Source organism: Dermochelys coriacea, chromosome 26 (assembly GCF_009764565.3).
Source record: "Dermochelys coriacea isolate rDerCor1 chromosome 26, rDerCor1.pri.v4, whole genome shotgun sequence".
Lineage (NCBI taxonomy): Eukaryota > Metazoa > Chordata > Testudines > Dermochelyidae > Dermochelys > Dermochelys coriacea.
This window is the reverse complement of record NC_050093.1, coordinates 6,651,779-6,667,421: the sequence shown is the minus strand read 5'-3', so window position 1 is coordinate 6,667,421 and position 15,643 is coordinate 6,651,779. Positions and strand designations below refer to the sequence as shown.

General features: G+C 49.8%; 1 protein-coding gene and 1 long non-coding RNA gene across 2 annotated transcripts in view; one reads left to right on the top strand and one right to left on the bottom strand.

Moving 5' to 3' along the window:
• R3HCC1 (R3H domain and coiled-coil containing 1) overlaps positions 1-7,199 on the bottom strand; it is a 19,889-nt gene extending 12,690 nt beyond the window's left edge. Inside the window, exons 1-3 of the mRNA XM_043502931.1 lie at positions 7,046-7,199; positions 3,154-3,283; positions 1,093-1,230 (exon numbers count right to left, since the gene is read on the bottom strand). Coding sequence (XP_043358866.1) covers positions 1,093-1,230; positions 3,154-3,283; positions 7,046-7,097 — 320 coding nt within the window. The 5' untranslated portion in view covers positions 7,098-7,199. The remainder of the gene's footprint in view (positions 1-1,092; positions 1,231-3,153; positions 3,284-7,045) is intronic.
• Positions 3,900-15,643, top strand: LOC122457524. Its single transcript, XR_006277080.1, has 3 exons — positions 3,900-4,181; positions 4,535-4,572; positions 15,522-15,643. It is a non-coding gene; the product is annotated as an uncharacterized LOC122457524 (long non-coding RNA).

The following is a 15,643-nucleotide window of genomic DNA, read 5'->3' as shown; positions in this document are numbered from 1 at the left end:
GCCATATCACATTGGCGGCTCATAGTCATCCTATGATCAACCAATACTCCAAGGTCCTTCTCCTCTTCCGTTACTTCTAATTGATGCGTCCCCAACTTATAACTAAAATTCTTCTTATTAATCCCTAAATGCATAACCTTACACTTCTCACTATTAAATTTCATCCTATTACTATTACTCCAGTTTACAAGGTCATCCAGATCCTCCTGTATAATATCCCGATCCTTCTCCGAATTGGCAATACCTCCCAGCTTTGTATCATCTGCAAACTTTATTAGCACACTCCCACTTTTTGTGCCGAGGTCAGTAATAAAAAAAGATTAAATAAGACTGGTCCCAAAACCCATCCCTGAGGAACTCCACTGGTAACCTCCCTCCAGCCTGACAGTTCGCCTTTCAGTAGGACCCGTTGCTGTCTCCCCTTTAACCAATTCCTTATCCACCTTTTGATGTTCATATTGATCCCCATCTTCTCCAATTTAACTAATAATTCCCCATGTGGCACGGTATCCAACGCCTTACTGAAATCTAGGTAAATTAGATCCACTGCGTTTCCTTTATCTAAAAAATGTGTTACTTTTTCAAAAAAGGAGATCAGGTTGGTTTGGCACGATCTACCTTTTGGAAAACCATGTTGTATTTTGTCCCATTTACCATCGACTTCAATGTCCTTAACTAATCTCTCCTTCAAAATTTTTTCCAGGACCTTGCATACTACAGATGTCAAACTAACTGGCCTGTAGTTACCCGGATCACTTTTTTTTCCTTTCTTAAAAATAGGAACTATATTAGCAATTCTCCAATCATTCGGTACTACTCCTGAGTTTACAGATTCATTAAAAATTCTTGCTAATGGGCTTGCAATTTCAGGTGCCAATTCCTTTAATGTGACCGGCAGTCAGGACTCTTGGGTTCTATTCATAACTGACTCGCCATGTGACCCTTGCAAGTCACTTAACCACTCACTGCCTTTTTCCGTATCTGCAGAATAGAGCAGGGATCAAGCCATCCTCACGGGGTGCAGTGAGCCACAGTGCCTTGAGAAGGAAGGCACAGTAAGGGAGAAGTACTGCTGTACCTACAGCACCTTACCTTATGACTGAGTGACATATAACAGTCCTCCTCTTCCATCCTTCCCCGACAGAAAAGCTGCTTAACAAATCAACATTGTCCACAGTCCTGTGGATCAGGTACCTGAGGCGGCTGGACAAGGGGGGAAACAAGAGAACTCTGGAAAAAGAAAACAGACAGGGCATCATCAGCTTGAAATGGGCGGGGAAGGAGAAGCAGAAGCAGACACTGCAAGTCCCCATTAGTGACCCCAAATCACTCCTGGGGTGGGGTCCTAATTCCATTCCCTGTGGCCAGCGAGCCACATCCCAAAAGCCAATTGGCCCCCTAGCTGGGAGCAACAGCAGAGGGGCTAGAGAGCGAACAGTCTGTGGTGCCTGATGTACCCTCTCACCCCTCCAGGGCACGACTGGACGGGGTTTGCTTGCTCTGCTAGCATGATGTAACTTGCCGTCATGATGCAACTTGCCAACACAAGCAAGTTTAGCTTCGCAACACCCCTGCCAGGCAGCGCAGTGTTATTACCCCGGGTTGCAGGTGGGGAGCAGAAACCCAGAGAGATGAAGGGACTTGCCCAAGTTTACACAGGTCAGAGTCTGGAACAGAACCAGGTTTCCCCAGTTCCAGGCCAGTGCTTTCACCACAAGATTATCCTTCTGCCTTTATCTGTTCTATGGATAAACAAGAGGGCATCAAGGTTGAGACCTTTCAATCTGGCACCTTTCACCAGTGCTAAATTCACAGGGAAACCCTTTATTATGTGTATCTTCAGAAATTATGAGGTCAGAAAAAAGATATTCTGTTTCACACTGCATGGTATTTATACACACACTAAAATCAGATCTAGTTTCACTCTCAGGTACCTTGCAACTGGACTTTAAAATCTTCCTCAATCTAAAATACTGTACTAAGTATTCAATTCAAATAACTGGAGTCCAAGCAAGTCTACCTGGAACACGTCCCTCTCTCTCATCTAGCCCCTACTCTCTGACAGAAACTCATCTGAATCTTATCTATGCACAAGCAGACAGGCAAAACATACTTCTGGAGCGCAGCCAAGCCAAGGGGTTTGTGTTCATCATGCCCCATAATAGTTTTCTGCTGGGACAGAGGACACTGTGCACAGGAAGGTCTTAGCAGTGAGGGGCTGATGAAGAACAGTTTGATCTTAAACTGTTGGTAATAACCCACCAAGCGGGGACATCAAGCGAACGAGGCCGGGAACTGGCTATTGCAGAAGTTGCTAGCATCCAGCATAATTCTACCCAGGGAAGAATAATAGTTAGAGATGGGCCCAGGGCAAAAACTCTGCACTTTGAGAAAGTGCAGATCCAGGCTCAAACTTTGTAACTGACCCCTCTTGCTTTAAACCATAACCCAGTTCTGAATGGTCTAGGACAGTGGTTCTCAGCCTTTCCAGACTACTGTACCCCTTTCAGGAGTCTGATTTGTCTTGTGTACCCTAAGTTTCACCTCACCTCACTTGCTTATAAAAATCAGACATAAAAATACAAATGTGTCCCAGCACACTATTGTGGAAATATTGCTGACTTTCTCATTTTTACCAAATAATTATAAAATAAATCGATTGGAATATAAATATTGTACTTACATTTCAGTGTGCAGTATAAACAAGTCATTGTCTGTATGAAATTTTAGTTTGTACTGACTTTGCTAGGGCTTTTTATGTAGTCTGTTGTAAAACTAGGCAAATATCTAGATGAGCTGATGTACCCCCTGGAAGAGCTCTGCGTTCCCCCAGGGGTATGCATACCCCTGGTTGAGAATCACTGCTCTAGGACACGAGATCTGGCTCCAAATGTGGCAGCTCAACCCCCCCATCTCTAATAAAATCTTTCGTCCTGTAGGGCCCATCTGAAGTTACAGACATACAGCAGCAAAGAAATGCAGCCACCTCTGGGTGGAATGCACAGCCACCCAACAACACAAAGCATCCTGCATGACAGTGGGCAAAGGGGACCACAAACATCTTATTATTCACATGGGGTAAAAAGGGCCCAGGTTTTGTGGCCCTTATCTGAAAGCTCCTGCAATGTAAACAGCACAACATAAGCCACCTACTTCTCATGCTGGTTTTGGTGCAGAAAATGGTCTAGTTCTTCGGCGATCTTGCAGACAAAGTCATTCTCATTAGGGGAGAGGAAGACACCATCCAAGCAACGCAGCGCCAGGGTGACAGCGGGGAGGTGGCCTGATGAAGAGTGGGACGCAGAGGGAGAGGAGGGAAGAGGGGCACTTATAAATGGTTTGGCTCCTTGGTACTACTGAGGTCCACGGTGGTTTGGCACTTCGGATGTAGGCTGCACAGCGGAGCCCGAGCCCACACCCTCCACCCAAAGTCCTATTGCATCCTGTACAGGCATCAGCAAGGCCCAAAGGCAATTCCCCGCCCTCCCGGGATCCACCGTGGCTCCCACCCCCAGCAATCCCCCAGCCTCTCCAGCATCCACCACCCCAGCCCCAACAAGACCCACAGCAACACCCCTCCAGCACCCACCCTCCGCCGCAAGTATCCACCCCCAGCGGGACCGCCCCCGCAGCCCGCACTGCGGGCGCAGGACCAGCGACCCCGGGGGCTCGGAAGGCCGAGGCGGCGCCGGGCCGGCGGAAGCGGGGGGCCGGGGCCGGCCTGGGGGGCGCACTGGGGCCCGCACTCACCGGCAGGCCGGGGACCAGCAGCAGCGGCGGCGGCGGCGGCGGCACCGCGCCCCGGCCCCGCCTCCGCCTCCCCGCAGAGCCGGGCGTGGGCGGGGACTGACCGGCGCCGGCCCCCCGGGCAGCGGGGCCCGCTGTGCTCGGCCAGGGCAGGGGGCAGAAACGCTCCTCACCTAGTTGCGTGAAGGGTTATTTATGGGGATGGCCGGGGCCTCTGTGCCTGGCCCTGGGCCCCCTGTGCTCGGCGCTGTACACGCCGCAGCAAGCGCTGACAGGCTGTAAGGCAAACCCAAGGGCCGCAGCTACGGCCCTGTAGCGTGGACACTCACCGCAGCGACAGAAAGGGAAGGGGTTGCTGGAGTAAACTCATCCCCACCAGAGGCGGAAGCTAGGGCCCCGGACGCGTTCTTCCATCCACCTTGCTGCGTCTACAGGTAGGTTAGGGTGACCGGGTGTCCCGATTTTATAGGGACAGTCCTGCTATTTGGGGCTTTGTCTTATAGGGGCACCTATTGCCCCCCCCCCCAGCCCCTGTCCTGATTTTTCACACTTGCTATCTGGGCGCCCTAAGGTTGGCCAACCTAACTACGTCGTGCAAGGTGTGAAATTTTTCCACAGGCCTGCGTGCTATAGCTCGGTCGACCTAAGCATTAGTTGTAGACCATGCTTACTTCCAGGCAACAGAGGGGTGCAGACCACCGGGGGGAGTACAAGGAACCAGTACTGACCCATGGCCTTGCGTGATAGCAGTTCAACAATAGCCTGACCGTTGTCCTACCTTTTGCAGGCCTCATAGCAAAGACGACGTCTAAGGAGGACAATGAAGTAAGTTTGAGGAGGATACGGTGTCCTAATCCTCGCTCTCACCCTTTACGCTTGGGCGTCCCACATCAAACCATCCTCAGGAGAGCTGCGCAGCTAGATAGAAGCCTCACAGATTTGGGGATGGGGCCTGGAGTCCCCTCTCTTCCCTAGCCCTCCTGGTCCCACTCCAAAGGTGCCCCCATATAACACACCAGTTTCCAGATGCACAGCAGCGTTCGGGGGAAGTGTTGTCCTGCAACTTCCATTTTAAAAGGTGGACCCCGATCCTGCGAACTCCACAGTAACCCTTACCCCACGTGAGACATCCCACCTAGGCAACGGGACAACTCTCTAAGGAAGGGTTCGCAGGGCTGGGCCCTTAGCAGTGCTTAATTTGTAATGAAAGATGCGGCAGCTCAAGCAATTAGGTGCCGGGACTCAAGCAATTTTTTTTACTTTAATAACCAGAGGTGCCAGGGCTGTGAACTGCCAAGCCTAGAGGTGCTGGGGCTCAGCCCTGGCAAACCTGGGCACAAATTAAGCCCTGGCCCTTAGGCCCAAATCCACAAAGGGACCCCTTTCGGATGGGTCTACACATAAAAACTAGACCAACCTAGCTCTGTCCCTCGTGCCCTGAACGCTGTCGTTAGGTTGAACTATTCCCCCCGCCCTGATGTAGACGCAGCTCAGTCGACGGAAGAATTCTTCTGTCGCTCTAGCTATCACCTATTGGTGAGGTGGATTAACTACGTTGACAGAAAAACTCTTCCACTGATGGAGGAAGCATGTATGCTACAGCTGCGGCACTGCAGGTGAATCTCTTATAGCATTGACATAGCTTAAGTCCCCAACCCTGCAAAGACTTAAGAACACAACTTCAGACACATGAATAATCTCCGGGCACTTAATACGATGAGACACGTGCCTAAAATTACTTACATGCACAACTGAGCCTTCATTTGTTCTACTGCTTTATAGAGGTTTAGATTATCCGACAGTCATGGGCCCAGATGCTCCCTATCACAGCTGTCAAGTCCAATATTTTGGTACATTACTCCAGTTCCAAGTGCTACAGTCTCCCCTAAGCTTAGATCTTAACACCACTTCTCAAAATATGATTGGTCAAGTCAGGTCATTACAGGCTTGGTCCAGTGACCTCTGCTCACATGACTCATCCTTACTCACCCAACTAAAGACTAGTCGGGCTGGGTAATTTCTGCCTTACCCCGGAACAATGTTTGATACAGAGTTAGCTGCTTCTTATACAGTCATTCTAATCCAGCAGGTATTTCTACTGAGGGATTTATTAAAGCCTCTTCCTAATGAAAGCTGGGCAAGACACTGGCAGGGCTGTATTACATTTGCCAGGCTTGATTCTCTTCCTTTCACTCCAGTATAAATCAGGAGTTACTGAAGAAGGCAATGGAGTTATACCAGTGAAAGAATCAGATTCGGTATGCGTCAGTAATTCTCCATTAGACCTCACAAAACAAGGTAGAAACCCACTAGTTCTACTTCTATATAATAATGATCACAAACAAATTGATAATTAATACGTTATTTGATGGCTCCTCCCTCATCTATCACAGCAGGTGAAGGGGCAAAGTACAAAAAGCAATAATTCATGAGAAATAAAATCAGAGATCAATCATGTGCAATCATTGTGCTATGCTAAAGGCTTTTCAAGGCTTTTTTGAAGCATCTGCTACTTCAGCAGATGCTAGACCCAGGGCAGTACTTTCTCCTGGTCCCTCTCTAGTTCTCATCTGTGCTGGGCACTTCCTACTGTGATACTTTAAGGCCACGATCCTCTGAAATATTTAGGCACCTAACTCCCCTTGAAATCATTAGTTAAATTCTCTGAAGTAAGTTGTAAAGTGCCTAAATATCTTTGAGGATCTTAGTTTACTGGAAGAGGAGTTTGTTTTTTGTTGGGGGGGGGGGAAGGGGGTGTCACCCTGTCTCGGTGGGAAGTGATCCCATCTGGATATTGCCAATCCATCGCTGCCCAAGAAAACTTTATTCATGGCTCATAAGGAGGCTTAACAATCACATTATACAGCACTTGACAACTTCAAAGAACTGAACTCATTAACCAGTTAAACTTGGTTACCCAAGAGTAAAAACTGGTTACCTGGGAGAGGTTAGGACTTTCACTAAAGGCACAAGACACTACTTAAAGTGGGGTGGGGAATCACAAGGGGCTGCAGACCCCGCCTTCCCCCCCCCACAAATCAAACTGGATCTGGATTATTGAGGGGCACACTTTAAGCACTGTTTTACCAAAACTGCTGCTCCCAGATTACGATAGACCCCCCCCCACGCTTTTCAGACCACTAACTAAAGGTCAAACAAAATTGTGTCCCTGCAGTCAGGCTAGGAGCTCTAGCCCTTGAATTATGACAAATTTTATTTTCTATTCTTTTCTTTTAGACAAATCAGAACCCCACCTGCCGGGGAACTTACTGACTCTACAATCACTGGAGAAACTCACTGAGCTGTTTCTCCTTCTTTCTCTGATTAACTGCTCCAGAATCTTCTCTCATTCCAAAATGTTCTCTCTCTGTCTTAAAGGGCCACCATAGTCACTCTGCCTTGAATCCTGGGAACTCACTAGGCAGACCTCCCAACCATTGCTTTCAGGGACATGATCAGCAAAGCATGGCTCTGAATTTCAATTTGTTCAGAGTAAAGCATTTACAAAACATAAAGATGAATAAAATTGTTCCCACTGCTGCAGCTCTTTTAAATTCTAATAGAATCCAGTGTCTTTAAAACACACAAATATCCCCCTAGAGAGTTTGCAGCTCAAATAGTGCAGTGCCCAGAATGGAAAGAGAAACTCACTAGACGCAAAAGGGAAACTGACTTCATTGATTTGTTTTGTTCCAGAAAAGGAGAGGAAAGCCAACAGGGAACAGGAATAGTGACAAGTAGACTGTATTTTCTATGGCTCTATTTCCATTTTGATATTTAAACTACTATTCATATCAGAAAGACATTTCTTTGCGTGCAATACATGTTTTTTAAGCAGAGACTCCCTTTAAAAGATTCCAGCACATAGTCCCCCATCCTCAAAGGGTTATGGAAACAAGTCTAACCTTGTAGCTCGTCTGGCAAGCTCTCTTCCGCTCACAGGCTTCTCCACACCTACTTTGCTTCATGATGCACATCAGCTGCAATGACCGCATGCACCTGTGTGTGTGCTGTGTGCACTGCTCAGATCTTTAGGCCGCAATCCTGCTAGTGAGCTCCATGCAGGTGGAGTCTCATTGAAGTTAGTGGTGTCCAGGTGCACAGAGCAGCTTGCAGGATTGGGGCATTAGGCTGTAGGGCCTAGATTCTCAAAGGTATTTAGGCACCTAACTCACACTGATTTCAATCCTATATAGGTTTGAGGATCCAGGCCTTAGTGCTTTGAGGCAGGGATAGCTAATCTGTGTGGCACAAATTACCTGTAATTTGACTCTCTTTTCAAAACAGCAAATAAATAATAGTACTGTATTCTGCACTTACATGGCTTCTTCCATCTAAGGATCTCAAGTGGCTTTATAAAAAAGAGGAAGGGGGTCATCATTAGTCTCCAATAATAGATGGGGAAACTGAGGTGGTTGGTTTGTTTGTTTTTGAACTAAAGTGGTCAAAAGCAGTCTGATTTTGAATGCCTCAGTGTTTTGGAGGCCAATTTGAAAAATCCTGGACCTGATTTTCAGATTGATGCCCAGATTCGCAAAGCTACTTAGGCATCTAACTTCCTCTGATTTCAAAGGGAATTAGGCACCTAAATACCTGTAAGGATTTGAGTCTGGGCCCCTGCACCTTCAGCAGAAGTAAAGAAACCTGCAGGTGCTTGATACTTCTGAAAGAAAGTCCCAATGTGGGGCACCCAAAACAATCAGCAGCCACATGAAAATCTGAGCAGTTGTGACTTGCCCAAGGTCACTCAGAGTTCCCAAAGGGCTGAGAGGGATTTAGAAGAAATACCGTGTAAAAGGAACTTTGTTATTGCTAGAGCCATGCAATGGGCAGTGAGGGAACAAGGCAGGCTTACAAACATGCTTCCAAGAGCCGGAGAGGGATTACACACTAGCTGAAAAATTCAGGCAAGTCTATTCTCTCGGTTTGTTTACCCGTCAGTCACAGCCCCATTTAGTTTCATTCCCCAGCCACAAGGCAGTCTCCAGTTCAGGGTAATAATGTTAAATGGACAAGATCTCACAGCAATTTGCAAAATCCACTGCGAGTGGAGACAGACACTAGATGGCATCCTGCAGCCCCTGATTAAAATGCAGTCGCTTTTAAGCACAAGAACGGATGAGGGTGAAAATAAACCCACGGTTCTCCAGTGAAGTGCTCCTAAAATGTAATTAACGACTCTCATTATTTCTATTGCAGTAGAAGCCAATCAGAGATTAGGGCCCTATTGTACCAGACAACACAAAGACAGTCCCTGCCTCAGAGAAGTCATCATCTCAGTGCAATTCCTGTCCCTGGGCAAGACCTTGCCCTTGCTATTACAAAGTCATCTTCACTTTTGGCTAATCTGTTAGGACTTTGAGTGGTGTGTATAGAGGTCCTGACATGCCCAAGCTTTGGGCTGTATTTAAAGGCCAGCCCCAGCTTGCGGTTGGCACATGGAACCCTCTTTCACACTGCAACCTTTACTGAGATCAGTTTATCCCTGGACCCTGACAGACTCTGTATTCAGTTCAGAATCCAGCACTTTGTTTGTAAAGTAGGGAGAAAGATGAACTGCCCCCCCTCGCCTCCCATTCCCTGTCTCAGAACCTTCAATAACTCCCCAGCCAGGAAGTGCATCTGTCACCCTCTTCCTCTTGATTTCTTTGTGCGGCTGGCGTTTGCCAAATCTATGCTGAGTCTGAGGGGCTGTTTACCTTGGAGCGCAGCTTTCCAACCTTCGTGCGAGGGCATTCCCCCTACACACACACACACACACACACACACACACACACACACACAGAGAGGTGTTTCACAATGACATCGTTGTCCTATCCAAAGGGGCATCCTGGAGAAAGTGTGGGCAGCACACGAAAGAAGCAAGGCGCGCCCACACACACGCAGACCCCGGCACCAGCGGTCGGTGCTCATCACAGATTCCCCCCCCCCCCCTCGCTCTCCTTATCTGCCTGGGAAATGAACGAACGTTTCTCACTTTTTCATTTGGATGAGGACAAAATGCTGCGAAAGCAAGACAGCCACTGAGGAGGTGGAAAAGGGAGAGAGGGGTTTGTACAAGGGTCCAGTCAGACCTGCCTGTGCAGGATTTACGCCTCACCCACTTGTCTGCACATCCGCCCCCCTACCCCATCCAGAGAACTCCAGCACAAGGCTGATACCTTGATCTCCTCCCCAGCTGTGATAAGCACCTCTCTCTCTCTCTCCCATCCCAGCCAGGAGAGGTGGTCTCTGTCTTGGCCTACTTGCTCCGGGAAGGGTTAATCTCTCCCGCCTTTCCCCAGCTGCTGATTCTGATTGCTCTGAATTACCATACAGATTGAGACAGCCAGGCCTGTGATTTCACAAGAGCCTCTGCCAGGCTCTTTCAAGTGGTCAGAAACCCTCAGCCTTTTCCATCCTTTCCCTCAGAGATGGATCTCTGCCTGTGCCCCCTGCACCTGCTTCTGTCTGATGAGGGCAGCATCTAATGACTCCAATTTGGAAAGAAACTCAAGAGGAGAGCTAATGACAGAGATTGGCGGCTTTCTGACTAGCCCTAGAATCCCACATCTCCTCATGCCCGTCAACATCAGAAAAGGAACAAGCCAGCCACCTCTTCCCCCAGCCCCTCCCTGTCCATAGCCTTCTAGGCTGATGGGTTTTGCCCTTTTTCCTGGCTAGTCCCATTCACCACAGCTATGGCACATCTGTGCCCACAACTCCCAACCTTGCAGCCCTGGTGGAAAAGAGCGGAGGTGGCTTCTGTGCCAGTCAGCTAAATTCAAGGGGACGCTGAATCTGCAGCAGCAGCAGCTGCCTCTGGCCAGGGTAGATTTCCCCAAACCGCCTTCCCCTCAGCGCCCAGGCAATATCCTGTGACGGAATCAGTGATTACACAGAGCAATGCAGGGTCAATCCGGTCCTGATGCAGGCTAGGAAGTGACTGCTTTCCTCTCCAGGCAGCCTGGCAACTCAAGAGGACAAATTCTGAGCCAGATTTGGTCGTGTAATAGCAGCATGCCCCTTTGGACTCAGTGCCAGCCCAGGGCTCTTGCAACACTCTGACCCGGATTATCCATAGGGATTGAATCTGGGCTCTTTTGCACCAGAAACACAGCTCTCTACCACTCGAGTTAAAGGAGCTAGCTGCAGTAGTAGGCACTTATCTGCTGTGAGGACCAACCACCAGAGAGGGACATGCTTTGCCAGCATCTTACACAACCATCTAGGGTGCCATCCTGATTTAAGGGGGCTGTGTCAGACGAGCACTGAAGCTCCAGGCCCCAATGTTTCAATGGCTGCAGAATGCCTGCCCACCTGAGTCCTCCCCTCAGAAAGGCAGATGCTGTTTCTGCTCAAATGGCCCCCATCCCCACCTTGTTGTGGGGAATCAGGGCAGGTTCCCTCATGCCATGGCCCCATCTCCCCCTCAGCCTGGGAGTCAGGAGAGTCTTCCTTGTGTGGCTTCTGGAATTTACCTCAGGGAACAGAGATGAACCATGAGCCTTTGTGTCTCTAATAGACTCCAGGGCAGCTCCTCGTGAGCATCCCCAGATTTGGGCACTCTCCTGCGTCTCCCGGTAACAGGGCCATCAGGCTAAATGTCACCCTGGCACTAGCTATTCATCACCCCAGAGTGACCCTCAAGCAAAAACCCAGCAGGGCTCTGGGGAGCTGAGTAGGTAGGCAGATGCACCAGAGAGCTCTGGCAGGAGGGGGCGGAGGGGCATGCAAGCTGAGACGGCGAATGCGCCTATAGTTATACAGAGAGCTAGAGAAAGCCCCCGTCAGAGTGGGAAAAGGGGACCTTTGGGACAGCGTTGGCAATGGGGGTATGAAATATAGAGCAAGCCCCTTCCTAGGATGAAAGGGAAGTCCCAGGGGTCAGAAATATGGAGACAGCCCCTCCTGCTGTGGGAGATGTGGGGGTGCTCTGGGATAGCTGTGAGCCCTCGCAATCCCCCATCTCTCCAGTCCTACTCCACTGGCCAGTGAACCAGCCTCTCTCACATCTCACCTCCTCGCTCTCCCAGCTGAGCGCGGGTCATTTTCCACGCAGGCTCAAACAAGCAGGGGCAGGAGACGATGACTTGCCACAGTGCCGCCGCGTCAGCTTCCCTTCAAGCCTCTCCTCTCCCCGGATTGCTTGGGTTGCTCTGGTGGCCGCTGAGTGTCCTTTTTTCTTCCAGTTTCCATTTAAATGGAGGTTTTAAGGCTTCTTCCCACCCAGCCACCTGGCAGGGCCGAGTCTCAGCAAACAGCTTCAGCCACTTGAACGGTGCCTACAGGGAACCTGGAGAACCCTTCACATTCAAGACGCTCTTTTTGCACGTCCACCCTGTCAGGGGCCTAGTGAGATAATCTTGGGCCCCTGGTAGGTGTGCAGCAGCTACCGCCAAGGACACAGTCAGCGCTCAGCACACCCAGCAACACAGGGATCATGGAGTAAGGTGTGAGACTAGCACCCAACTCCCACCAAATTGGAATCAGGCACCTAAATCCCTTAGGCCCCCTTGAAAATAGCAGCCTCTGCATTTAATCCTTTCTTACACCCGGGGCCAATAGGAGCACACACACCCTGCCACATGCACACACTCATTAGGGATAGAACCCCTGGCTATTGCCTCACCTGGCCTCAGGGTAAGAAAATTCAGGCATGGTTAGTCCTGTTAGGTCCCCTCTTGTCCACCTCAGAGGGACCAATGTTCTTTAATCCCCGACAGTATTTCCAGGGCTCTGTCCAGCCAAGTTTTAAATTTCCCAACTGTTGGGGCTTCCACCCTGTGGCCAGGGAGACTATTCCAGTTTCAGAGATTGCAATGGCCAGGACATTTCCCCGATATTCAGCTCCAATTTGCCTTAGCTTCATTTCCTCCCATTCTTCCTCCTCATACCCCTCAGCCTCATTTTCCTGCCTCACTCGACAATTATAGCCATAGACGGTTATCATAGCAAAGAGAGACTGACGTGTTGCAAACAGTTAATATTCAGGAACTATGTCAGCTGGATGAATCTGCATTGCTAGCCCGATTTTGTAAATGGAAAAACTGAGGCACAGAGCAGCCAAGTGATTTGCAAGGTCACACAGGAAGTCACTGGCAGATCTAGGAAGAAAACATAGAAATCTTGACTCCCACTCCTTTGCTTCAGTCTCTGAATCAGGTCACAGCCTCCCTCCCTGCTCACAGCGCGAAAAGTATCACAATGAGCAGAGAGAACTCTTTCCTTGCTGCTGGACAGTGCTTCTGTCTCAGGATCCCAAAGCACTTCACAAACAGGAGTCTCTTCACTTGCCCCTGAAATGCAGCCGCTGCGTAACGGTGCAGAACAACTCACTGCAAGAATATAGGACGGGAAGCGAAGGAGAATATGTATCCCAGTGAAACCACGGGGGGAATTTAGAGAGGCAGAAAGTAATCAATATAAGGTAGAACGTGCCTGGACTGCTCCACAGGGCACCACCTAATGACCACACATGGACGAGGACCATGGTTTCACACCTTATGAGAGATGTGCACTCTAGGGGTGGGCGAGAGGATGAGATGGAGAATCATGGCAAGAGCGAGCCTATGGACACCAAACTAGGAGATTGCCATTTAGGAATAGGTTCAGCCCAGATGCTTTCCTGACCCCAGCCTAGAGCCTTGCAGCATTAAGGGGAGGCAACACAGAAGCCAGAGCCAGTTGTCAGTGGTGGACCATTGCTGGGAATTATGGCTCACGGGAAGCAGCTAAATGCCAAAACTTTGCATGCATCTCTTCCAGACTGCATCACAGCTGAGGTGCATCTAGTCCAGTATTTTCTCTCTCCTTCTGGTCAGCACCAACTGCTTCAGAGGAAGGGGCAAGCAACCCAGCAGCAGGCGGCTGTGGGATCGTCTGCCCTCCTTGAAAGCCTCATGAAGAGTTAGAGACTGGCTTAAACCCTGAGCTTTTAGATCCCTTCCAAAATGCGTTAGCATAAACTCTTACATTAGCATTGCTGACTCTTTCTGGTCTCTGTATCCCGAGGGCATTCCGGGGCTGGCGAGCACCTCCCCGGGGCATACCCAACGGGGCAGGCTTCCACAGTGGCAAAGCCTAGCAGGAGCGCCCTGGCCGCCCCCATGTAGGGTTCTCCTGCAAGCGTAGCCGCTGGAGTGCACTCTGCTGCGCTCTGGCTAGTCCAGGCTGCCAAATGGCCCAATAGGGAATTGTGGGATTTGTTGGGAGCCCCTGGGGATGCTTGAGGGTAAACCAGGGGCTACAGCCACCTTTAGTAAGCTGAGCATCATGGAAGGTGCAGCTCAGAAGCAGGGCATGGGCTCTTCGTCTGACTCATCCTCTTGTATAGCTGTGGGATCCCCGAGTGTATACTGAGGTGCCTTCAGCAGGATGGGAGCATACAAGTGCTGCCTCGGTCCCACAATACCTCTGCCCCGCCGCAGCCTGCAATCCCATCCTCCTGCCCGCGAAACCCACAAGAAAACCACACTACGCTGAAAGGAGCGAGATGTATTTTTTTGCCAGACTAAGAAAATCCTAGTTAAACACAGAAACACGCATGTGGTTTGGAAGTTGCCATCCATTTCCTAGCCTGCTGCTGTAGCACAGAGGGGCCAGTACAATGCCCTGGAGGCCATGGGGTCAGTTCAGTCATTGCCACTCCCTGGGCAGTTGGGCCGCAGGCACCAGGAAAACATCGGCCACGGGTGGCTCTGACGGAGGTCACAGTCAGAGCTGGGGGGAAATGATCCATTGTACAGTCAGTGAAGGGAAGAACCAGCCCTGAGGAGCAGGGGGCTTCTGAAGACCGAGGGGAGCGAAGAATCCTTTGCCACTACCCGTCCCCTAACATGCACGCACAAAGGCAAAGTCTCTCTGTTTCTACGCGGATAATAAATAACATTTTTGCAGCCACTGCTCACCTCTGCTTGTCCGCTTCTGCCCAGCTAACCCCCTGTCAAAGGGCTGAGTCCTTGGTCGTCATACATGCGGCAAGTTCACCCAACTTTTGTCACAAGAATATTATGAATTAGTTGCCCTTCTCAAAGCACTTTACAAACACTTACGCATTAAGCCTCACACAACATCGTTGTGGGTTAGGTATTAGACCCTCATCAGAGATGGGGAGACCGAGACGGAGAGGTTAGGCGACTCGTCCACGTAAGCCGTGGAGCCACAAATAGAACCCTGGAGTCCTGACTCCCAGTCTCCCCCCTGCTCTAGCCGCTGGAAAATACTCCTCTTCCACAGCTGGGAATAGTATAATTAATTATCACATAATGCAGTAATGCCTCAACCAGGGAGGGGCCTAGGGTGACCAGATGTCCTGATTTTATAGGGACAGCCCCGATATTCAAGGCTTTGTCTTATATAGGCGCCTATTACCCCCCACCCCGTCCTGATTTTTCACACTTGCTGTCTGGTCACCCTAGAGGGGCCCCATTGTGCTAAGTACTGGATAAACATATAGTAAATGACAGTCCTGAAGAGCACAGCACCCAGGAATCCTGACTCCCAATCCCCGCTCCTACTCTGTCCATTAGACTGCCCTTCGCCATGGCAGGGAATAGAACCCAGGCATCCTGACTCTGCTCTAACCACTAACGAGACAACCCTGCTGTACTAAGAGGCGATTATAAAGAGAATAAGTTCCGTCCTGCAAGTGCTTCTGCAGAGCTATCCTAGGGAGGACCCCACACTTCTGCTTCCCTCCCACATTGACTGCGCTGTGACTTGACTGTCACTGGGCTGTATCTGATAATTACAGTTACTCTGTAATTATCACCTTCTGATTTTTCTTTGTTAAGGTTTGTTGGGAAGAGAGAACGAAAGGCTTTGGCAGCGCTATGGAGTTGCAGATACCAGAGAGTGGAGGCACCTGGATTCAGGATAAGGTGGACATACCATTTTTGCGGCAATGTTTAACCAA